The sequence below is a fragment of the Manacus candei genome, unplaced genomic scaffold, assembly GCF_025592945.1.
Source record: "Manacus candei isolate 608988 ecotype Guabito, Panama unplaced genomic scaffold, ASM2559294v1 h1tg000045l, whole genome shotgun sequence".
Classification (NCBI taxonomy): Eukaryota; Metazoa; Chordata; class Aves; order Passeriformes; family Pipridae; genus Manacus; species Manacus candei.
The window spans coordinates 2027428-2051283 of record NW_026138093.1 but is presented as its reverse complement, the minus strand read 5'-3'; the positions used below and the strand labels follow the sequence as shown (position 1 = coordinate 2051283).

At 50.5% G+C, this 23856-nt stretch overlaps 2 protein-coding genes and 1 pseudogene across 2 annotated transcripts in view; 2 read left to right on the top strand and 1 right to left on the bottom strand.

Annotated features, from left to right (window-relative positions):
- LOC127474809 (uncharacterized) overlaps positions 1 to 23856 on the top strand; it is a 1721191-nt pseudogene that overhangs the window by 1186681 nt on the left and 510654 nt on the right.
- LOC127474929 (maestro heat-like repeat family member 5) overlaps positions 1 to 23856 on the bottom strand; it is an 86153-nt gene that overhangs the window by 26163 nt on the left and 36134 nt on the right. The gene's annotated exons all lie outside the window — the stretch shown is intronic.
- The window catches only part of LOC127474877 (olfactory receptor 14J1-like), an 81317-nt gene continuing 62791 nt past the window's right edge, over positions 5331 to 23856 (top strand). The window contains exon 1 of the mRNA XM_051796198.1: positions 5331 to 5417. Coding sequence (XP_051652158.1) covers positions 5365 to 5417 — 53 coding nt within the window. The 5' untranslated portion in view covers positions 5331 to 5364. The remainder of the gene's footprint in view (positions 5418 to 23856) is intronic.

The window sequence follows — 23856 nt, the reverse complement described above, 5'->3', positions numbered from 1 at the left end:
GGATTTTCACAGCCAACCTCTCTGCTCAGGTGGCAGGAGGGCCTACCCTGATAAGGCCTAAAATGCCATCAGACAATGCCAACAGTGCCAGCTCTCATGCAAGTTGTCTGTGAGATCTGAGAGTTACCGGTGGCACCATGGGAATGGTTTTGGTGTTGAATGATGCTCAAACCAGCCTGGTTCACCCAACTCCAAACACACATCCTGCTTTTGGAAGTTGGATGGGACAGAGAAGCTGGGAACTGGCCTGTACATTTGTGAGGAACAGTCAGTCATTTCCTACTAGAGAAGTCCAGTCCCTTTTCATCCAGGCAGGTTCTTCTAACACAGCCCTTCTTGGGGTAGATGTGTGGAGATTCCTGCCTTGGGTGGGGACGCCCTCCAAGGACACTCCTCAAGGCTGAGCAAAAGAAATCTCCCCACGACCTTTGGTCTGGGTGAGTTACATCAGATCTCTATGTAATAATTATTTCTTTTGGCCAACTTTAATATAATTGTTTCAAAAATTGCTTCAATATAGTGCACTGTCCTATCTTATACTGTACTACTTCTAGTTTTAGCCTTTACACAGTGTAGCAAATAAATTCTGATTAAGATCTTTTGTCTGATCATTCGTACGAATAAATGATTCATTTTATATAAATATTCTAATTTGGCCAATCATTGAAATCTGTGGGACGGAAGTGGTTCAATCCCACTTCTCTAATTCCTTAAATGTAATTTGTTGACAAAATATGAGACAAAGATTGGATCCCTTATTCCCTGAGGCTCCACAGTGGGACAATGGCTCCTTGATTCCATGAGGTTGCACTTTTTCCCAGTGTTCTTGGGCTCCATAAGGCCCTGCAGTGTCACAATGGCACACTGATTCCATCATTTTCCCAGTGTCACAATGGACCCTTGATTCCATGAGATTCCACAATGTCCCGTTGGTTCCCTTTGGTTCCAAAAGGTTCTGTGATGTCACACTGGCCTCTTGTTTCCCTGATGGTCCACAAAGTCTTGGGGTCCATTTGATTCCATGAGGTTCCGCAGTGTCCCATGTTCCCTTTGGTTCCAGGAGGCCCCAGTGGATTCCAATGGCCCCTGGATTCCAGGAGATTCCACAGTGTCCTGGGGTTCCCTTGTCTCCCGGAGTTTTGGCAGAGTTCGGGGTCCCTTTGTTCCCTGGAGGTTCCTTTGTTTCCATCAGGCCCTGCCACATCCCAGACTCCCTTTGGTTTCATGAGGTGCTGCAGGGTCACAATGTCCCCTTTATTCCATGAGGTTCCACCATGTCCCCGGGTTCCTTTGGTTCCATGGGATTCCACAGGGCCAAAACTCCCTGGTTCTTATCCTTCCAACATTTGTGGGCCCATTCTATCCCTGCCTGGGATGGAGCCCCATTGTGTTTCTGCAGGAATGGATCCATGGCCATCCTGCCACTGCCCCAATTTAATGCTGCACAAACGTCACTGCAGGCCCGACCCTGGATGCAGGAACAGTCTGGGAACTCCAGGCCTGCTCCCATTCAGCAGAGCCAGTCGGGGTCCCAAAGAGCACAAGTGATTGACTGCAACCCCTGCAGTTCTCTGGCATTGCTGGGGACAAATGCATGAACTGCCAGGAGCTCTGCAGAGCCCTGACAGTGCCACTGCAATCCCAAGCTGCACTGCCCGGGGCAACCCTCAGCACAGCCAAGGCCACAACCCTTCCTGAAAGGTGTCCCTTCTGGGCAGGGCCAGGGGGACAAACCCCTCCATCTGTCCCTGCACATGTTGTGTCCAAGTCTCATCCCCCACTTAGGGACAAAGTCAGGCTACATTGTGTGTTTAGCTTGGCATTTGCTTCACTCTTTTGTGCTTCCAACACACACACACACCAGTCTGGGCAGAGTCTGGCCCCCCAGAGAACACAAGACCTGACTATTTGTGGCTCCTACTGCAGTGGTTGGAACTTGGGCCACGATCTGTGCCAGGAGCAGAGAGGTCCCTCCCCACAGAAACTTCTTGGCAATGGAGTTCTTAAAAAAGCAGGATGGGCTGTGGAGATCAGTGTCAGGGCATGACCTGGGAAGTGTCTTGAGCATCCTCCTGTTTACCATGACCAGCTTTTTCATCCCTTTTCTCTCTGCTTTCTCACACTTGTTCCTTTACAAACCACTGTGATCTCACCATTTCCCTTCCTTTGGTTCTTCCCAAGAGATCCCACCACAAGTCTTGCCCAGTCCCCAAAATGTGCTTTCTTGTTACCCATCATAAGACTCACACCCCAAACAGAATCCCCCATCTTCAACTGGCAAGGTCATCCTGGGAGGCTCTGCCATTGACCCACTTGGTGAAACTCTCACACAGAGATGCTGGAACTTTATCTGAATTGATTTTTTACCTTTTGGGTTTACAATGGCTTCTCCAAAAACATGGCAATTCCTGTCCTAGCAACAGTAATTCTTTGGAGAAGGAGTTTGGGACTCAAAGAATGGTTTGGGTTGGAAGGGACATAAAAGCTCAGGTGGTCCAAGTTCCTGGAGAGTGACATCTTCACTAATTGAGGCTGCTCAAAGTTCCTGACCTTGGACAGATCCAGGGATGGGACATCCTCTTCTGTTGCAGTTCTTGCCAGCCCCATTGGTAAGTATTACTTCATTTTATCCAATAAAAAAAAGCTCCCCTATTTCAGTTTAAATCATTGCCCCATGTTCTGCCACTACAGACCTTGGTAAAACATATCCCTGTGAGTATCTTAGACCATGTTTTCATCTGCAGACACCTTGGAGAGAGCTCAGAGATGTCCCATGAAGGGGTTTGGAGGTCTCAAACACATGACCACTCTACAGGGGCGAAGGAGTGGTGGGTTCAGTGCTGTGCAGACAGAGGACAGCAGAGAAGAACCCTGGGAGTGCTTGAAGAGTCGCTTCAGAGAGGGTGGATGCTTTTGTCGTAGCAGAAAAGAGCACTGGAAAGAAAGAATTCGTGGCAAGTGCAGCTGGGGAGGTCCAGGCTGGAAAAAAGGAGAAAGAAATTTCACTTGAAGGGCCGTGCTGTGGTGTAACACATCATCCAGAAGGAGTCTGGATGAGCCCAAGGCTTTGTGTGTGCAGGAAGAGCCAGGGAGGACGCAGAGATGTCAGTGCAGGAAGGTGCCAGCCAGGTGGGGCAGCCGGGGGGATGACGACAGCCTGCAGGGAAAGGGGCAGGGCATGGACACCGTAGGACAACCTGGGCTGGAGAGGAGACAGGGAGGGGAAGAAGCTGAAAGGCCCTGACAGAGCCACCTTCTGCAGGCCTTTGGCCAGGGCTGCTGTCTGTGCCCCTGATGCCAGGAGGAGGGGAGTGCCCCTTGCAGCCCTGGGGCCTCGTGGCCTCCTTGTCCATGCTCAGCAGCCTGGCAGGTGCCACCCCATGGTCCTGCCCTTGGCATTGCACATCCCACATCCCAGTGCCCCAGGAAGAGCCCTGAGGAATGAGGCAGGGACAGGGTCTGCCTTCCCAGGGGCTGGAGGTCAGAGCTTGGCCCTTTGGATTAAGGAAACAAGTCAAGGTTTCTTCAGCATCAGAGACACCTTTCCCTTGCTTGTCCATCCTTGGCATCACTGTCTGCAGTTTTCTGCTCTAACTGGAACCTGGGGACACATTCTCAGTTGTGTCCCTCAGTGAGACTCATTAGCACTACAAGAAACTTCAATGTTTCAATCTCACTTTGAGTTCTTGAAAAGTTGTTTGAACTTCCTCTCAGGGACTGAGTCTCATGTAAACAACATCAAACCCCCCAGGGAGTCATGAAGTGCCTGGGGTTGTTGCTGTGCTGCTGAGCTGGACCAGGCTCCTGGCACACAGGGAGCTCCTGGCAACCCAGAAGAGCTTCAAAGAGACAGCCCTGCTGGTGAGCAGCTCCTCTGCACAGCCCAGCAGGGCTGAGGGCACTGCCAGGCCAGCTCAGGGACACCAGCAGGGCACAGACAGAGCTTCAAGGGGCTCAGCACTGGCAGGATGGCTGAGAGCTCCCTGCAGGAGGAATCTTGACAGGGCTGCACATGGTGAGTCTGGGGCTGCAGGGCAGTGCAGGGGCAGCTCCTGGAGGCATCTCCTAAAGCTGGCCCAGCCCCAGCTGATGGGATGGGTGAGCAGGGGCTGTTTTGGGGCCCTTTGGAAGAGCTGTGAAGCTGGGGGTGCAGCCAGGGGTGCCCGGGCTGTGGGGCAGAGCAGGGTCCTGCAGCCCAGGGTGCTGTGCTGGGCAGGGACTCTGCTGCCTGCCAGGGGCAGCTCTCAGCCAGCCCGGGGAGCTGCTGCCAGGACTGGGGGAGAAGGGCTGTGGGCAAGGAGCAAACCTGGCAGCTGAGGGAGGATCTTTTCTGCGTCTCGCTGTTGCAGTGTCAGACCTGCTCACAGCTCCAGACCACTACACCACATTGAATGGAGAATTTTTTGCAAATCTAAGAAAAGACAGGGGCTACAGGAAAGGAATTAGTCCTGAGGTGTGTTTCCTGCTCAGGCATTGTACCATAGACATTGTTCTCTCAGTTCAGGAGGCTGCACTGAAATTCAAACTCTTTTACTCTCAGACATGAACATTTCAGGGAGGATCAGAAATGAGCTCAGGATCCTGGGCAGTGCTGAGCCTTCCCTTGGGGGTGGACACTCTCCTGTCCCAGCCCTTGGTTTCTCTGCAGGAGGGCTCCTGTCCTGCTCTGTCCAGCTCAGCTGCACCTCTGGGCTGGCACAGGGGACACTTCCCAGAGCTGCCCTTTCAAGCAGCGCTGCCCTGCTCTCAGCACAGATCCTGGTGGGTTTTTTAAAGATGAATCTGTGTGTGAAGTCATCTTCAAGGCAAGTATAAGGGAAAGTGCAGGGCAGATGGGAAGCAGACTGAGAGGCACTGCAGCTCTCCTGGCTCTGCAATAAGCAAGGGAGAGCTCAGCCCTTCTGCCTGTCCTGTCTCAACACTCTGCACATTTGTCATCAGAAAAATTTGCCGCTAAAAAAACATCCCCCAAGTGTAATGACTGTAACCAAAAAACCCAGTCAAAATTATTTTAAAGATACATTGTGCCTCTCTCCTGCAGCCCAAATTACTCCACGAAAACAGCACAGGAATTTAACTTTTCTATCAAAGCTGGGTTCCATGTGACATCACCTGTGATCATGAGAGCTGTCCCAAACCAGCTCCATGGCTGCACTGCAGCAGAGCAAAGCTGAGTCCTTGGCAGCACATGGGCAGAGCTCCTGCTCCTCACAGCAGCCTCAGAGAGCACAAACCAGAGCAAAGAAATGCCTTGACTTGGAGGGGATTTCCCTGAAAACTGCCCTGGTTTTGCTGAGAGGGGGCTGTCATAATTGTTCCCTGTGCTTTCCTTTTCTGAACAGACCCTGTGCTAAGGAACAGCAAATGTCCAACAGCAGCTCCCTCACCCAGTTCCTCCTCCTGGCATTTGCAGACAGGTGGGAGCTGCAGCTCCTGCACTTCTGGCTCTTCCTGGCCATCTCCCTGGCTGCCCTCCTGGCCAACGGCCTCATCCTCAGCTCCGTAGCCTGTGACCACCACCTGCACACCCCCAGGTACTTCTTCCTGCTCAACCTCTCCCTCACAGACCTGGGCTGCATCTGCACCACTGTCCCCAAAGCCATGCACAATTCCCTCTGGGACATCACAACCATCTCCTACATGGGATGTGCTGCACAGGTCTTTCTGCTTGTCTTCTTTCTTGAAACAGAGTTTTCCCTCCTGACCATCATGTGCTACGACCGCTACGTTGCCATCTGCAAACCCCTGCACTACGGGACCCTCCTGGGCAGCAGAGCTTGTGCCCACATGGTAGCAGCTGCCTGGGCTGCTGGCTTTCTCTGTGGTCTATTACACACAGCCAGTATATTTTCCCTGCCCCTGTGCCAGGGCAATGCCCTGGGCCAGTTCTTCTGTGAAATCCCACACATCCTCAAGCTCTCCTGCTCACACTCAGGCTACCTCAGAGAACTTGGGCTTATTGTGGTTAGTGCCTGTTTAATATTTGGGTGTTTTGCTTTCATTGTTTTCTCCTATGTGCAGATCTTCAGGGCTGTGCTGAGGATCCCCTCTCAGCAGGGACGGCACAAAGCCTTTTCCACGTGCCTCCCTCACCTGGCTGTGGTCTCTCTGTTTAGCAGCACCTTATTCTTTGCCTACCTGAAGCCCCCCTCCATCTCCTCCCCATCCCTGGATCTTATTTTGTCAGTTCTGTACTCAGTAGTGTCTCCAACACTGAACCCCTTCATCTACAGCCTGAGGAACCAGGAGCTCAAGGATGCCCTGAGGAAAATTATAACTGGGTGTTTTTCAAAAGCAATAAACTCTCCTTCTTCTGCATGCTATCTTCCTCATTAAAGGCCAATCCTGTTATGGATTTAATTAAAGGCTCACCATATCTTCTCTATTTTTTACTCCTAGTAGGGGTGGTTTTTTTGTGCAAATTTGTTCCCACCAAAAAATCTTTATACAAATATAAATGTATATATATATATATATATATATAAAATGTAAATATATGTATATACATATAAAGACCATTTCTAATTCAATGTTTGCCTTTCTAGCCTGGCCCACAGGCTGTACAAATTGGGAAATGTACTCACTGTGTGCTTAAACCAAATAAAGAACTCTGCAATGTCTTGTTTGCCTGACATCTTTCCTCTCCGACTTCTCTGCAGCTGCAGGGTCGGGGCCTCTGTGCAGAGCTGGGCCAGAAAAGAGTCCCAGCAGAGCAGCACTGCCAGGGAGCAGCAGCCCTTCTCCTGCCTGGCCTCCTCTCCCTTCCCTTCCACCCTGTCCTGCAGAACCCTGTGTTGTTGGAGGCCTCAGTGCTCTGGCAGTCGGTGCCAGTCCTGCTGCAGAACTGTCCAGGGACTGCAGGCAGGGACAGCAGGCAGGGACAGCCACGGGCACTGCTGGCACAGAGCTGACCTCTGCAGCAGCACTGCCATCCTGCAGGGCATCTCCTCAGGCCAGGGCCTCAAAGCTTCCATCTGCTTTCCACTTTGCTCTCCAGGATGTGCCCAACACAACGCCCTGCAGAGGAAAACAGCAGTGACCAGCACAAGGGGGGGAGTGCTCAGGGTGGGGGCACCCAGCAGTGCCCTGGCACAGCCAGCGCCGCTCCCAGCACTGGCCTCTCACCCCAGGCCATTGGGCTTGTTCTTCCCTCCAAGGAGGGACAGCAAATGACCAGCTCAGGAGTCCATGTTTGCACTGCATGGACAAGACATGCCCATGTGTCACGGCTTGGGGCTGGGGGGGTGGAAGGCTTAGACAAAGTTGATGGCAGAAGCCGTCTCGTTGAGCTACAAGGGGCAGAAAGGACCCCCTTGCTTTCTAAAGTCCTTCTCAGAGAGGAGCCTGGCTGTGGCTGGATCCAATCTCAGGCTCAGATTTTGGCTTCAATGGAAGGAATTATAGAGGTGTGATTCAATCACTTTGTCCTGCAGGTTTTAGTGATGGCAAATCAGAAATACATCTATAAAATGAATGATTTATTATGACAAATCAATAGACAATTGATCAGACAAGTGAACAGACAAAAGACTTTAAAGACAATTATTTACTGCACAGTATAAAAGCCAAAAACTCCTAGCAGTATAGTGTAAGATAGGACAGTGCAGTCTATCAAAGTAATTCTATTAAAGCAATTGGATCAAAGCCAGCAAAAAGAAACGATCCTGAAGCAGACATTGAGGTAACTCATCACACGACGACAAGGGGTAATTCTTTTTCTTCCACCCAAGCCCTGGGGAGTGACCATGAAGAGCTGTCCCTGCTTCATGGCAGAAGCTCCACACACTTCAAGGAAGTCTGTGGAAGAATCTGACACATGACAGTTGGACGGGGCTTTTATAGTTATCAAGGGTTTGACTGCCAGACATATTTGCAGGCCAGGGAGCAGCTTATCTGTCAAATCCTGCTTCAGAAAGCAGGATGTGTGTTTGAAGTTTCATGAAGCATTTTGAGTTTAGCATAATTCAACATTAAAAACAGCACCTTCACACCAGCAGTAACTCATCACAGAGAGTGTGCATTGTATGCATTCTCTGACAATTTTTTAGGTATTATCAGAGCAGAGCATCCTGCAGAAATGGCCCCTTCATTCCATGAGGTTCCAAAAACTCTGAGGGTTCCTTTGGTTCCATGGGGCCCTGCAGTGTCACAATGGCTCCTTGATTCCAGGATGTTCCAAAACATCCCAGGGTTCCCTTGGCTCCAAGAGGCTCCCCAGTGTCCCCCCGGCCCCTGGATTCCAGTAGGCCCTGCAGTGTCCCAATGGCCACTGGGTTCCAGGAGCCACAGCGGCTGCCGCCGGCGTCTGTGCCCGGAGCCGCCGCTCCCACGGGGCTGCCGCACTCACCGCCGGGGTTGCCGCTCGCGCAGCCGCCGCTCTGCCCCGGCTGCACCGGGACCCGGCACCGCCTCGGGCCTGCGCTGCCGCCTCAGCGGCCACAGGGACACAGCCATGGGGGACCTTTGCTCTGACACTGATGGGGCCTGGCTTTGTTCTGCTTGGGGCTGGGCTTTGGGAAAATTGCTGTTCATTTTCATGCTCCGCTGGAACAGCTCCTGAATTCCAAAGGTTTCCTAATCCAGGGGAGGGGTTTCTATGGCATCGGAGGTGCCGCCCCTCGGGACACATTGTCAAGAAACCCTCCAGCTGACTGGGGTGGGTGTAAGAGCTGGGGAACACAGGATAATCAGTCATCCCATGAAAGCCTTGGAACATTCCCTACCTGACCTGTAACCCAAATGGAACAGTTTGGATCCAATTCCCAAATAGTTTGGAAACTCCAGTCATTCCTGACACCAGGATGGAAATTCAGCAGATCACTAAAGCCAGTCCCCTTGGGAGCCCACAACCAGCGGGGCTGAGGGAGGCCCTGGCAGCTCCCCAGCACCTCCCTCTCAGTGGGACACCTCTGGCAGCCTCTCCCAGCTCGGGAACCCTCCAGTTTCCAACACTCCAAAGACCCTCCCTGATGCCCAGGACAATTCTGATCCCCCTCCACACACACTCCTCCAGCTGTGACCCTTGTCTGGTGGGAAACACAAAGGGATTTGGGGGAGTGTTTCCCTGACAACAAGGAGAATTTGGGAGAGGGACCTTCACACACCCAGTTATTGCTGTGTCCACACATCTCTGCCTGGGTGTGGGTGTGAATTGACTGTGGGGTGAAGGTTGTTACTGTGAATCCCTAATTCAGTCCCTGTTAAAATTGTAGCAAATGCTGTTGAACCACCTGATAACTTTAAAACTGGTCAATAATTAAATGCTAGTAATCTCTTTTGCCCCCTTCTATTTGTGTCCAAATCCTTTGCATCCTGATCCTCTTGCATCCCAAGGCTCTGTGTAAATCATTCCCTTCCATCAAAAAATATATATTTTTCATGACTTCCACTTTAAAATCTTCCTCCTTAGCTAAACTACAAAACAACTCAAATTAACTGTAGAAGTCTTGAAGACTTGAAGACAATTAAAGGAAGGGAAAGAATTTGTTTTTCAGTGTTTTAATGGTCCCAAAGTGTGTTTGGAGTTGCATCAGCTGTCAGTCCAAGATGGGCTATGGCAGAACTGGTGAGGCTGGGGGGTGAGGAGCAAGGTTGATCATCCAGGGTCAGTGTGGATCTCCTGAGGAGACACTCAGCATCAAGATCACTTGGAGAACACCTCTATCACCTCTTCTCTGAACTACAAAATATCCATAATTGAATTTAAACAAAAAAAGTACAAACTTTGAAGACTTATTTTGAAATTGTCCTGAAGACAATTAAAGGAAGACAAAGAGATCCTGAGGGATTTCTCCATTTTAATGAGCCCCACGGTGTGTTTGCAGCCCAGCCCATGATCCTGAGGGACTGAGAGAAGATTGAAGCAGCTGCTGAAGAAGTCAGAAGCCAAAGTGCAAGTGCCTTGAAGCATTGCTGGGCCCCACTGAGGGCAGGCAGTGCCAAAGCCTCCCCAGGGACTCCTTGGAGCAGCTCCTTGGAGGCCAGGAGTGCAGGCAGACAAAGGCTCTGGGCAGGCCCCTGCAATGCTGAGCAAAGCCTGCCTTGGTTTTGTGGAGCACAAAGGCCAAGGCCTGAGCCCCAGGCCCTGGCCCAGCAGATCCTGTCCCTCCCGGCTGGCTCAGGGCTGTTTGGGGGGCACTGGGATGGGAGGGGGAGGAACAACAAAGGCCAAAACTGGGCAACCCCTGCCAGGCTCCTGAGGGAGGGGCGAGGCAGAAACCAAGTGCAGAACCTGCCAGGAAAGTGTCTTGTGGTGGCCTGAGTGGCAGAGGCAGCTGCCAGAGGCAAGGGGACAAAGGCCTGGGTGCCTTTGGGCCTTGCAGCCCTGCCAGAGCCCTTGGCCATCTCTCCTGCAGGCTGTCCTGCCCTGGCCCTGCTGCTGCTCTGGCCTTGCAGGCTGCACACACCCCTCCTGCTTTCCCACCCCCTCCCAGCAGCATTTCTAGACCCTCCCTGATGTCTCTGCACCAGCTCTGGCTGTTCCCTGGAACACAAAGCCATGGGCTGATCCTGACTCCCTCTGGGTGACCTCTTGCAGCACGAGGGTCCCCGCTGAGTGACATTTCTTTTTCCTCACCTTCAGTCTGAACCTTCCATGCTACTCTTTGTGGAGATTTCATTCTATTTCCAATATGGAGAAAAGCTCCATCCTGGCAGATCTCCTCTAAACCCTCTCCAGTTCTTCCTCATTCCTCCAGAATGGGGAACCTCACAGACAGACAGACCAGTCCAGATGTGGTGACCCCAGGGCTGAGTCCAGGGGGGTGACAACTCCCCTGTCTGGGTGCCCACACTCCCCCTTAGGCAGCCCCATGTGTAGTTGGCCTTAAATCAAGGGGCCATTCTGATTCTTTGTAATGTCACGGAATCAAGTGGCACCGTGACACTGCAGGGCCTCATGGAACCAAAGGAACGCTGAGACATTTCAGAGCCTCATGGAAACAAGGGGCCACAGTGACACTGAAGAGTCTCATGGCACCCACTGTGCCTCCCCAGAACTCCATGGAATCAAGCAGAGCCGCTGCCTCCCCCCCGCCGCCGCACGGACCGGAGTCGCCGGCTCTGCCCCGCTTGGACACCTCTGGAGTCAGCGTGTTCTTGGGCAGCACAACTGATCTCAGACCAGAGAGTTTCCCACATTTTGCTTTGCCCACTCTTTTCCCCTGGTTTGGTTTTTTGTTCTTTGTTCATTCAGGAGGAAAAGGGGGAAGGGAGGCACATGTTGATCCCTGTTTTCATCTGTTTACAAAAGGGAGTTGGGGCAGGGGGGCAGAGAGAGGAGACAATTTCTCGCTCTGCTGTTGCTTTGAATAGTTCTGTTGGTATTGCTGGTTTTGCTGCTATATTTCTTGTCAGCCAACTGTTATTTTTTTCACTTATACCTCCTTGTATTTTGTCTCCCTCTATTGGTAGGGAATAAAAGGGGAGTGAATTCATTTTATTGGAGTTCCCACCCCAATATGTGTCTTTAAACCAGGACAGGTTTCTCAAGGGCTCCCTGAAATTTGGAATCATCCACAAAAGACTTGAAAATACATTTTGTCCCAATGTACAAAGAGATAATAAAGATGTTCTATAGTGGTGTTAAACGGCTGGTCACTGAGGGATTTCATCAGGAAGTTGCTGCCAAGAGGACTTTGTACCATGGATTTTATTTGACACTCTGCATTCAGCAACTTCCCACCCACCACATCTTCCACTTCTTCAGTCCAGCTCTCACCATTCTGTCCATAAGGAGACCACAGGAAACCATGTCAAGGGGCTTGATAAAGTCTGGGCACACAACATCCTCTATTCCCCCCCACAGGGGTTCTGCAATCTCTGCCTTGTCCTTCCCATGCCTGGCAATGGCTGCAGGAGGACTTGCCCTATCCCCTTCCCTGCTGAGCCTGAGTAGTCTGGAACTCTGCCAACCCTCCTTGCTGCCCTGTTTGCAGACTGGTTCCATGTCTGCCTTTCCCAAGGCCCCAGGAAGCTCTGGGATGGCTCTGGCCTTTCCAAGGGTTTGGGAGAGGTCTCCCAGTGACACTGCCCAGCCTTCTCAATATCCCTGACACCAAAACCTCTTCCATATCCCACACTTGCAGAGGAGTGCCCAGGACACAACACAGGTTGTCCTGCTGGTTATGGAAAATGAGAAGGGATTTCTTCCTCGAGGCCAACCCCTCCAATTGGATTTGAGTGCAGCTGAAAGGTTTCCTCAGCATTTTCCCCAGTGCCTCCCTGCCCTGAAGGTTTCTGGCATCAGGCTGGAGCTGAGGGGGTTGGGCAGGTGCCTGAGGAGGGGGTAGAACAAGGACTGTGTCCAACTGTGCCAGGAGGGCTGTGCTGGGCAAGGATGAGGAGGCTGCAGAAAACAGTGGCACTGGGGAGGTGAGAGGAGCAGCTGGAGAGACCTTGTGCCTGCCCACGCTGGGCAGGAGCTGCCCCAGGATGGCAGCTCTGAAGCACTCCCAGGATGTCCCTGTGAACAGGAGGGCAAGACTGGATCTGAAAATGAAACCTGGAAAGCAGAGAGCAGGAGTGTCATGGTGTAACTGCAGGAGAGTTCCAGCCCTGCAGCAAGGTCACAGAAGAAGTGACCCAGTACAGGCAGTGCCCTGCCCTCAGAAGATGCCACAGCATCCGGGAGATGCTGTAAGGGAGCCCAGCTCTGCCTCACAAGTTCCCAGGGCCTGTCCCTGCCTGTGCTCCAAGGGCTTCCAGCCCCCAGGACTGTGCTCAGAGCGCACTCCGGCCTTACAGTGAGAAAGGGGCTCAGGAGGACAGTGTGGGAGTGGCAAGAGAGCAGCTCTGCAAAGACCAAGACCTGCTGCTCCCTGGCAGTGCTGCTGGGCTGGGATTATTGTCCCTTTCCCATTTGCAGTTACCCCCTGTCCTGCAGTGTGCTGTCCTTTAGGAACAGCTAAGAAGAAGGGTCTTGGACAAAGAAGGCACTGCAGGGTCCTTTATTTTGTTGAAATACACAGAGAGTACAATTCATCAGTTATACATCTCTGGGTCCAATTCAATGAGTAGACACTAAATTAGAAGGCAGATGCATAACAATATTTAATTGCACAGAAAATTATTGCAAGAAGAACCTGATGACCTCCACGACAAACCTGAGCAGGAAGGCTGGGTCATTGAGGAGTCCCATTCTGAATGCTACACACCAGAAAACCGGTGCTTTATTACTCCTGAAAAGCATCCAGTCATCATTTTCCTCAGGGCATCCTTGAGCTCCTGGTTCCTGAGGCTGTAGATGAGGGGGTTCAGTGTTGGAGGCACCACCGAGTACAGAACTGATAGTGCCAGATCCAGGGATGGGGAGGAGTTGGAGGGAGGCTTCAGGTAGGCAAATGTGCTAGTGCTGAGGAACAGGGAGAGCACGGTCAGGTGAGGGAGGCACGTGGAAAAGGCTTTGTGCCGTCCCTGCTGAGAGGGGATCCTGAGCACAGCCCTGAAGATCTGCACATAGGAGAAAACAATGAAAATGAAACAACCAAGTCCTAATAAGACAGTAAACAAGAGAAGCTCAATTTCCCTGAGGTAGCCTGAGTGTGAGCAGGAGAGCTTGAGGATGGCAGGGATTTCACAGAAGAACTGGCCCAGGGCATTGCCATGGCACAGGGGCAGGGAAAATGTACTGGCTGTGTGCAACAGAGAATTGAGAAACCCAGCAGCCCAGGCAGCTGCTGCCATGTGGGCACAAGCTCTGCTGCCCAGGAGGGTCCCGTAGTGCAGGGGTTTGCAGATGGCAACGTAGCGGTCGTAGCACATGATGGTGAGGAGGGAAAACGCTGCTGACATGAAAAAGGTAAAGAAAAAGAGCTGTGCAGCACATCCTGTGTAGGAGATGGTTGTGGTGTCCCAGAGGAAACTGTGCATGGCTTTGGGGACAGTGGTGCAGATGCAGCCCAGGTCTGTGAGGGAGAGGTTGAGCAGGAAGAAGCCCATGGGGGTGTGCAGGTGGTGGTCACAGGCTACGGCGCTGAGGATGAGGCCGTTGGCCAGGAGGGCAGCCAGGGAGATGGCCAGGAAGAGCCAGAAGTGCAGGAGCTGCAGCTCCCGCCTGTCTGCAAATGCCAGGAGTAGGAAATGGGTGGGGGAGCTGCTGTTGGCCATTTGCTGCTCCATAGGACAGGGTCTGTTCAGAAAAGGAAAGCACAGAGAACAATTAAGACAGCCCCCTCTTAGCAAAGCCAGAGCAGTTTTCAGGGAAACCCCCTCCAAGTGAAAGGCATTTCTTTTCTCTGGTTTGTGTTTTCTGAGGGTGCTGTGAGGAGCAGCAGCTCTGGTCATGTACTGCCAAGGACTCAGCTTATAGTGCCCACCCCCAAGGGAAGGCTCAGCACTGCCCAGGATCCTGTGATCATTTCTGATCATACCGGAAATATTCATCTCTGACAGTAAAAGAGTTGGAATTTCAGTGCAGCCTCCTGAACTGAAAGAACAATGTCTCTGCTACAATGGCTAAGCAGGAAACACACCTCAGGACTAATTCCTTTCCTGTAGCCCCTGTCTTTTCTGAGTTTTGCAAAAGATTCTCCGTCCAATATCATGTAGTGGTCTGTGAGTAGGTCTGACCCTGCAACAGGGAGACATGGAAAAGATCCTCCCTCAGCTGCCAGATTTGCTCCTTGCCCACAACCCTTGTGCCCCAGCCCTGGGAGCAGCTCCCCGGGCCGGCTGAGAGCTGCCCCTGGCAGGCAGCAGAGTCCCTGCCCAGCACAGCACCCTGGGCTGCAGGACCCTGTACTGCCCCACAGTCCTGGGCACCCCTGGCTGCACCCCCGGCTTCACAGCTCTTCCAAAGTGCCCCAAAAGAGCACCTGCTCACCCATCCCATCATCTGGGGCTGGGCCAGCTTTAGGAGATGCCTCCAGGAGCTGCCCCTGCACTGCCCTGCAGCCACAGACTCACCATGTGCAGCCCTGCCAAGGTTCCTCCTGCAGGGAGCTCTCAGCCATCCTGCCAGTGCTGAGCCCCTTGAAGCTCTGTCTGTGCCCTGCTGGTGTCCCTGAGCTGGCCTGGCAGTGCCCTCAGCCCTGCTGGGCTGTGCAGAGGAGCTGCTCACCAGCAGAACTGTCTCTTTGAAGCTCTTCTTGCTTGCCAGGAGCTCCCTGTGTGCCAGGAGCCCAGCCCAGCTCAGCAGCACAGCAACAGCCCCAGGCATTTCATGACCCTCCAGGGAGTTTGATGTTTTTTATGTGAGACTCAGTCCCTGAGAGTAAGTTCAAACAACTTTTCAAGAAGTCAGAATGAGACTGAAACACTGAAGTTTCTTGCAGTGCTAATGAGTCTCACTGAGGGACACAACTGAGAACGTGTCCCCAGGTTCCAGTTAGAGCAGAAATCTGCAGACAGTGGTGACAAGGATGGACAAGCAAGGGAAAGGTGACTCTGATGCTGAATAAACCTTGACTTGTTTCCTTAATCCAGAGGACCAAACCCTGACCCCCAGCCCCTGGGAAGGCAGATCCTGTCCCTGCCTCATTCCTCAGGGCTTTTCTTGGGGCTCTGGGATGTGGGATGTGCAAGGCCAAGGGCAGGACCATGGGGTGGCACCTGCCAGGCTGCTGAGCAGGGACAAGGAGGCCATGAGGCCCCAGGGCTGCAAGGGGCACTCCCCTCCTCCTGGCATCAGGGGCACAGACAGCAGCCCTGGCCAAAGGCCTGCAGAAGGTGGCTCTGTCAGGGCCTTTCAGCTTCTCCCCATGCCTGTCTCCTCTCCAGCCCAGGCTGTCCTACGGTGTCCATGCCCTGCCCCTTTCCCTGCAGGCTGTCGTCATCCCCCCGGCTGCCCCACCTGGCTGGCACCTTCCTGCACTGACATCTCTGCGTCCTCCCTGGCTCTCCCTGCACACACAAAGCCTTGGGCTCATCCAGACTTTATCTGGGTGATGTGTTGCACCACAACACTGACCTTGGAGGGAAATTCTTTTTTCCTTGTGCCAGCCTGGACCTCCCCAGCTGCACTTGGCATGAATTCTTTCTTTCTCATGCTGTTTTCTGCTATGACAGAAGCATCGGACTCTCCCTGAAGCGACTCTTCAAGTACTTCCAGGGTTCTTCTCTGATGTCCTCTGTCTGCACACCACTGAACCCTCCACTCCTTTGCCCCTGTAGTTCCAACATCTCTGTGTGAAAGTTTCACCAAATGGGTCAATGGCAGAGCCTCCCAGGATGACCTTGCCAGTTGAAGATGGGGGATTCTGTTTGGGGTGTGAGTCTTATGATGGGCACCAAGAAAGCACATTTGGGGACTGGGCAAGACTTGTCATGGGATCTCTAGGGAAGAACCAAAGGAAGGGAAATGGTGGGGTCATGGTGGTTTGTGAAGGAACAGGTGTGAGAAAACAGAGAGAAAAGGGATGAAAAAGCTGGTCATGGTAAACAGGAGGATGCTCAAGACAGTTCCCAGGTCATGTCGTGACACTGATCCCCACAGTCCATCCTGTTTTCTTAAGAACTCCATTGCCAAGAAGTTTCTGTGGGGAGGGACCTCTCTGCTCCTGGCACAGATTGTGGCCCAAGTTGCAGCCACTGCAGTAGGAGCCACAACTAGTCAGGTCTTGTGTTCTCTGGGGGGCCAGACTCTGCCCAGACTGGTGTGTGTGTGTGTTGGAAGCACAAAAGAGTGAAGGAAATGCCAAGCTAAACACCCAATATAGCCTGACTTTGTCCCTAAGTGGGGGATGAGAATTGGACACAACATGTGCAGGGACAGATGGAGGGGTTTGTCCCCCTGGCCCTGCCCAGAAGGGACACCTTTCAGGAAGGGTTGTGGCCTTGGCTGTGCTGAGGGTTGCCCCGGGCAGTGCAGCTTGGGATTGCAGTGGCACTGTCAGGGCTCTGCAGAGCTCCTGGCAGTTCATGCATTTGTCCCCAGCAATGCCAGAGAACTGCAGGGGTTGCAGTCAATCACTTGTGCTCTTTGGGACCCCGACTGGCTCTGCTGAATGGGAGCAGGCCTGGAATTCCCAGACTGTTCCTGCATCCAGGGTCGGGCCTGCAGTGACGTTTGTGCAGCATTCAATTGGTGCAGTGGCAGGATGGCCATGGATCCATTCCTGCAGAAACACAATGTGCTCCATCCCAGGCAGGGATAGAATGGGCCCCCAAATGTTGGAAGGATAAGAATCAGGGAGTTTTGGCACTCAAGGAACCTCAACAAAGGAACCTCATGGGAACAAAGGGACTCCAGGACACTGCCAAAACTCAGGGAGAAAAGAGAACCCCAGGATGCTGTGGAATCTCCTGGAATCCAGGGGCCATTGGAATACACTGGGGCCTCCTGGAACCAAAGGGAACATGGGACACTGTGGAACCTCATGGAATCAAAAGGAACCCGGGACTTTGTGGAACCTCATGGAATCAAGGGGCCAGTGTGACATCACAGAACCTTTTGGAACCAAAGGGAACCAATGGGACATAGTGGAATCTCATGGAATCAAGGGTCCATTGTGACACTGTGGAACCTCACAGAATCCAGGGGCCATTCTGATTCTGCAAGGCCTTCTGGAGTCAAAGGGAACATTGTGACACTGGGGAACCTCATGGAATCAAGGGTCCATTGTGACAGTGGGGAAAATGATGGAATCAGTGGGCCATTGTGACACTGCAGGGCTTTATGTAGTCAAAGAACGCTGGGAAACAATGTTACCTCATGGAATCAAGGAGCCATTGTCCCACTGCGGAGTCTCAAGGAATAAGGGATCCAATCTTTACCTCAGATTTTGTCAACAAATTAAATGTAAGGAATTACAGAAGTGGGATTGAACCACTTTTGTTCCACAGGTTTTAATGATTGGCCAAATGAGAATATTTATATAAAATGAATCATTTATTCTTAAAAATGATCAGACAAAAGATCTTAATCAGAATTATTTACTACACTGTATAAAGCTAAAACTGCTAGGTATACAGTATAAGATAGGATAATGCACTATATTGAAGTAATTATTTAAACAATTATATTAAAGCTAGCCAAAAGAAATAATTATTAGATAGAGATCTGATGGAACTCAACCAGACCAACGGTTGTGGGGAGATTTCTTTTGCTCAGCCTTGAGGAGTGTCCTTGGAGGGCGTCCCCACCCAAGACAGGAATCTCCACAAACTCCCCCAAGAAGGGCTGTGTTAGAACAACCTGCCTGGATGAAAGGGGACTGGACTTTTTTCATATGAAGTGACTGACTGCTCCTCCCAAATGTACAGGCCAGTTACCAGCTTCTCTGTCCCATCCAACTTCCAAAAGCAGGATGTGTGTTTGCAGTTGGGTGAACCAGGCTGGTTTGAGCATCATCCAACACCAAAACCATTCCCATGGTGCCACTGGTAACTCTCAGATCTCACAGACAGCTTGCATGAGAGCTGGCACTGTTGGCATTGTCTGATGGCATTTTAGACCTTATCAGGGTAGGCCCTCCTGCCACCAGGGCAGAGAGGTTGGCTGTGAAAGTCCATCCTGGAGATGCACAGGGAGCCAAAAGTTGGGCTGCTGAGTGACATCCAACAATGGACAGGGGGATGGGACTGACAAGATTAAAGTACCTCCGGTAGATCTGACCACTCCTTGGGCCTGGCCATCCACACAGACGTTTACCCAGTGAACAGATACTACAGAGGATGTTTGATAACGTTTCTGTCACCCCAGATTATTGGAATAAATGTAGATTTAACTCAACACAACACAGAAATTCATTCACTTTCTTTTTTCCTCCCTCTGTGGATCGAGGGAACTTGTGCCTTCAGTGGGTGACTCACTGTGTGCAAAGGGCAAATATGGACAGAATCCAGGGCAGGGAGTGTTGGGGGGATCTTGGGATCTGTGCTTGACACAGAAGGTGTTTGCCATTGGTCTAAGACTATCTACTGTGCAAAGTGGACTTCAGTGCAGGCAAGGTGGACTTGATATACAGCAGGGGAAGGACTTCTGGTTTTTATTGAGCTGTGCCTTCCTCTGGTTTTGTTTGCTGGCAATAAATGAACATCCCTCTGTGTCTCAGGCAGCTCTTTCTCCAAGCCAAGCAGGTGGGAGTTGGTGCCAAGGGGCTGAAACTTGCAGGTCCAGCCTTGAGTGGAGGGAGCTCAGATTTGCCCAAGGCTGCTTTGAGTCCCAGGGGTTTGATGAGGGAATGGTGGGGTGGGGATAGGGATAAAGTCTATAGGATTGTCAGACATGAAGGGTCTTGATTTTCGTATCTATTCAGACTGAATTAGGAGGTGCCTGGGATCACTATCAAATGGAGGTTGCTGATATCAATGTAAAAACAGGAAAAAAGTAAACAGGCCACAAAAAAGGCATCTTTTCTCATGATTTTATTAAAACAATACATTGACTTGGAATACACTTCTGAGATCTGTCTAATTAACCACAAAAGAATTGAAGACTTACAAGTAAATTATTCCCAGGGGCTTGTCTTGTTAAGATGCCATCAGTGAGAGGAGAGTGTGGAGGAATGAGCAGATAAGGAGACCGTCCCTGGGGGCTGGGGAAGCAGGAACTCAGAGTCACTGGTTACCAGTGGCAAAAGGACTGTGGAATGTGGAGTATTAGTTAATTTGAATACTTGCCCAGAATAAAGACAAGTAAAACAGACATTCAAACACTAAAAAAAAAAAAAAAATCTTTTATTGCAGTGAGAATAAAAAAAACTACTAGCAAAGAGAATCAAATTTTAAAAAGAATACAGAAAAACCTACTTTATCAGTTGGCATTCATACAATACTACAGACAGCTTTTATTACAGTATTAACTAGTAAAAAAAGGAGTTAAAGGGATACAAAAAATGGTATAAAACATTTGCTTTCTCGGTTGGTTCCTGTCAATAAACTGTGCTTACCCACACAGACAGGCCAGGGCTGCCAGGATCTGCAGCAGCTGGTCGGTGCCCGTGCTCAGCGGGCGTCCCCACGGAACAACACAGTCTCCATGGCAGGATGAGGATCGCTCACCCCAGCAGTCCTGACACCCCATTTTATCAGTTCCACATTACACCACGTAGGGCCAGTACCCAGTATAAGGTGATGCCTGAATGGCAGCCAAACCCCGCCTGTTCATCACCTGATAGCAACAGTCTGTGCATGCCCTGCTGTAGGGCAAGGGGCCAGCGACCCCTGCCCACAGAATCTGCCTCTCACCAGCATCTTTCTCACCCCTATGGATGACCTCTCCCATTGTGTTTCAAGGGTATTTGTGTCCATCTTGCAGTATGGGGCCAAGCCAAAGAAGGAGCTCAGCTCTGATCATGGGGGACATCTCGTTGACTTGCTAAAAAGCACAATGGACCTTTCAGTTCACTTGTGCCATAAAGTTACATTGTACAATACTCTGGCTGGTTTCACATCCTAATATAATTTCTTTCTCATGCCTCTATGCTCCATTGATCACCTAATTCAAAAGTACCCCCCTTACAGCATTGCAGCTCCACGTTGCTTGATTTAATGGAGGTGTTGCTTGATTTAATGAAGGTGTTTCTTGATTTACAGAAGACAGGTTATTTGTTTATCTTGGGAGCATTAAACGTTGTCCATCCTGGATTCATGTTTGGCTGGAATTCTGGAGCTGATGCCTTTAACCCAATGCTGGTGTTGCAAACATCCTGGTTGAGTGATTTTTTCCTTTTAGCTGCAAACAAGCTTTTCCAGGTGAGAACACATTTCTCTTTCTAACAAAATTCTGGGAATTTCTTCCCAATATCTCATCTAAACCTCCCTCTTTTCTATTAAAACCACTGCCCCTTGTGCTGTCCCTCTCTGGAGTGTTGGTGTCTGGTGCTGGAATGTGGCAACGTGAAATGCAAACAATGTGTTCTCTTTAAGTGAGTTTGGATTCTGAGCTGTGGCACAGTGACCTTGGCTTGGAATTCCAGGGTCGTTTGGGCTGCATTCCTGCTTTAGGGGGAAGCTTTCCTGGAGGAGTAATTTGTTTAAATGTAAAATGAACCAAGGACAATTTTTGAGAGCTTTGCATTTAGGTTTCATTAGTCTTAAGTAGTAGAATAAATGGTCTTGTGTGTATTTGTCTGTATAGAATCATGGACTGGTTTGGGTTGGAAGGGACCTTAAAGGTCTTCTCATTCCACCCCCTGCCATGGGCAGGGACACCTTCCACTAGAGCAGGTTGATCCAAACTGTCCTTGGACACTTGCAGGGATCCAGGGGCAGCCACAGCTTCTCTGGGAATTCCATCCCTGCCCGTCCCCACCCTTCCAGGGAAGGATTTCTTCCCAGTCTCCCATCTAACCCTGCCCTCTTTCAGTCTAAAATCCATTACCCCTTGTCCTGTGCCTCCAGGCCCATATCAAAAGTCCCTCTCCCTCCTTTTTATAAACCCCCTTCCCTGGTGGGGTGTCTTCAGCTCCTCCCAGGACCTGTGTGTGTCTGTATCTATCTTGTATCTGTCTATATTTACAGACAGTATATATTTTAATACATTTATATCCATATATTTCTACCTAAATATTTATACATTGTAAATATTAATGCACACAACAATATTAACTTTGTGTCCAGACCTACCCCTTCCCCTGTGTAACCTTTTTGGGGGATTTATTCCTTGGGATTTCCAGGATCTCAGTTACAGTGGAGCGAATCTTTCCCACCTGGATCTTTGCTACATCAACTTCAAGGTGTCCAATCTGTGCTGCTGCAACCTGGCCCGTGCCAACCTCTGCTGTGCCAGCCTGGAGAGGGCTGACCTGTTAAGCTGAAGCCTGTGTTTGTACATTTCTATGGCCCAGAAAAGGTCCAGCTGTGGTTTGTCCAACCCTGAGAAGGGCCCACAAGGGCTGCACTGAGTCTGTGACCATCTCAGCCCCAAATCCCCTTGTCCTCCTCCAATTCACACAGCTCTGAGGCAGCACCAGTGTGCAGCTGCTGTGTTTCTGACTGGTTTTCCTCACAGAACTCCTTTCTGTGTGTGTTCCAGGTGCCAGCCTGAAAGGAGTGGCCATGGAGGGCAGTCAGATGACAGGAATTAACCTCCGAGTTGCAACGCTGAGAAACGCCAAACTAAAGAACTGAAACCTCAGGGGAGCAACGTTGGCAGGAACTGATTTGGAAGTGAGTTGGGATTCATTTTCCATCCTATTCCTTTCTATCCTATGGTCAACTGGTAATTTGGGGGATTGCTGGCTTTTGGCTGAGCTCTCCAGCTTCAGAGTACAATGGAGTTCAGGTAAATGGACTTCAAGTAAAGCTTTGAACAGAGTTCTGGGTGCATTCCATTGACACTTCTTCTTCTTTTCCCCTTCAGAATTGTGACCCAGCAGGTTGTGACCTCCAGGAAGCCAATTTGAGGGGCTCTGATGTGAAAGGAGCCATCTTTGAAGAGATGCTGACCCCCCTGCACATGTCCCAGAGTGTCAGATAGGGAAGGGAAAACATCGGAGAGGAAGGAATCCAAACATTTGTTGTGACTTTCTTCACCTCCTCCCCTTCCTGAGTTAGAAGGAATGGTTATTAGACAACTTCCATTTGCAGTAGTGCCTAAGTAGACTCTTTCTGATCAGTTTTGGGGAGGGAATTTTTGTTTCAGAGGTGGATAGAGAGAGTTTCTCCCTTTGTGAAGAGAGTGAGGAAGTGGGCTGGTTCTGAAACCAGAAAGTGGGGCTGGTTTGGGGGGGAGGGTTCAAGACTTTCGTTGTTTAGCATTGCCTGACTTTGGAATGCATTTTAATTTCTAAAGCACAATATATGCAATTCTATTTGTTAAGTCTGTAGCTGCAATATGAATAGAAAATGTTATTGCTGTATAGTAGCAAACAAAGTGGAGGTTTCCAGGTAGACAAGTGTCTTTACAGTCAGTGTCTTCATTCCAGCTGGGTGTTAATGCCAGGGGTGGTCACACAGTGCCCACAGGATGTGTTCAGGTCTCTGCTGGGGTGGATACAGTGGGGAACTGTCCTCAGAGGTCCTAAATTGCTGTGGAGTAGTTGGAGTGCAGGGTTAGAGCAGCTTTATCCCCTCAAATGTGCAGAGGAAGCTGCTGCTCCTGCAGGGACCTGCCCAGAGCCCGGATTGAGTTCCCCCTGGGAGATCCCTGGGCAGAAATGGGATGTCTCAGTCAATGCTCTCCAAAGGAGTGTGAAATTGCACTCTCAATCCCAGCTGGGAAGAAAAATTCCCCTGTTTCCACATGTCCTGAGCACTCCAGACTGGAGTTCCTGTAGTTTTTCCTTCTTTGTTGGGAATTTAATGGACAGAGGAAAACACAGAAGTGTCCCCAAAGCAGAGAGAAGCTCTGGGGCCACAGCACCTGCTCCCCCCTCTTCTCATCCCTTCAGGAGATAAAGAAATGGCCCTCAATGTTTCCTCTCAATGTACTCTGCAAATCCTCCTGGAAAGCATGGGCATAATCCCATTTGCCAGCCAGATCCACTTTGGGCTGCTTAAAGTGGCTGTAGAAGCCTCTTGCCTGGGGCCAAGTGCCCCTTCCACACTTGCTTTACGTGTGGAAAAAAACAGGGAAAGCTGTTTTTTGTGTGAGCACCCTTCACATCTCAGTGTTTTTGATCTCGGGAATCCTCATGAACCTGGAACAATGGCAGATTATCTGTTGTCTTAAGATATGTACCTGGAGATTGTTTTGAATTGTTTTTAAATCTTCCTTGCAAATACAACTGATAGAAAACAATGTAAAAAAAAAAAAAAGAAAAGGAAAAAAAAAGAAAAAATAAAGAAGAAAAAAGAGAAAAAGGAGGAAAAAGAGGAAAAAAAGAACAGGAAAGAAATGAAATAAAAGGAATAAAAATAGAAAAAAGGGAAAGAAAAAGGGGGGAATAGAAAGAAGAAAGAATAAAGAAAGAAAAAAGAGGGAAAAAAAGACAGAAAAACCAAAAAGTCCATGCAAATGGCCGCTGACCCCCG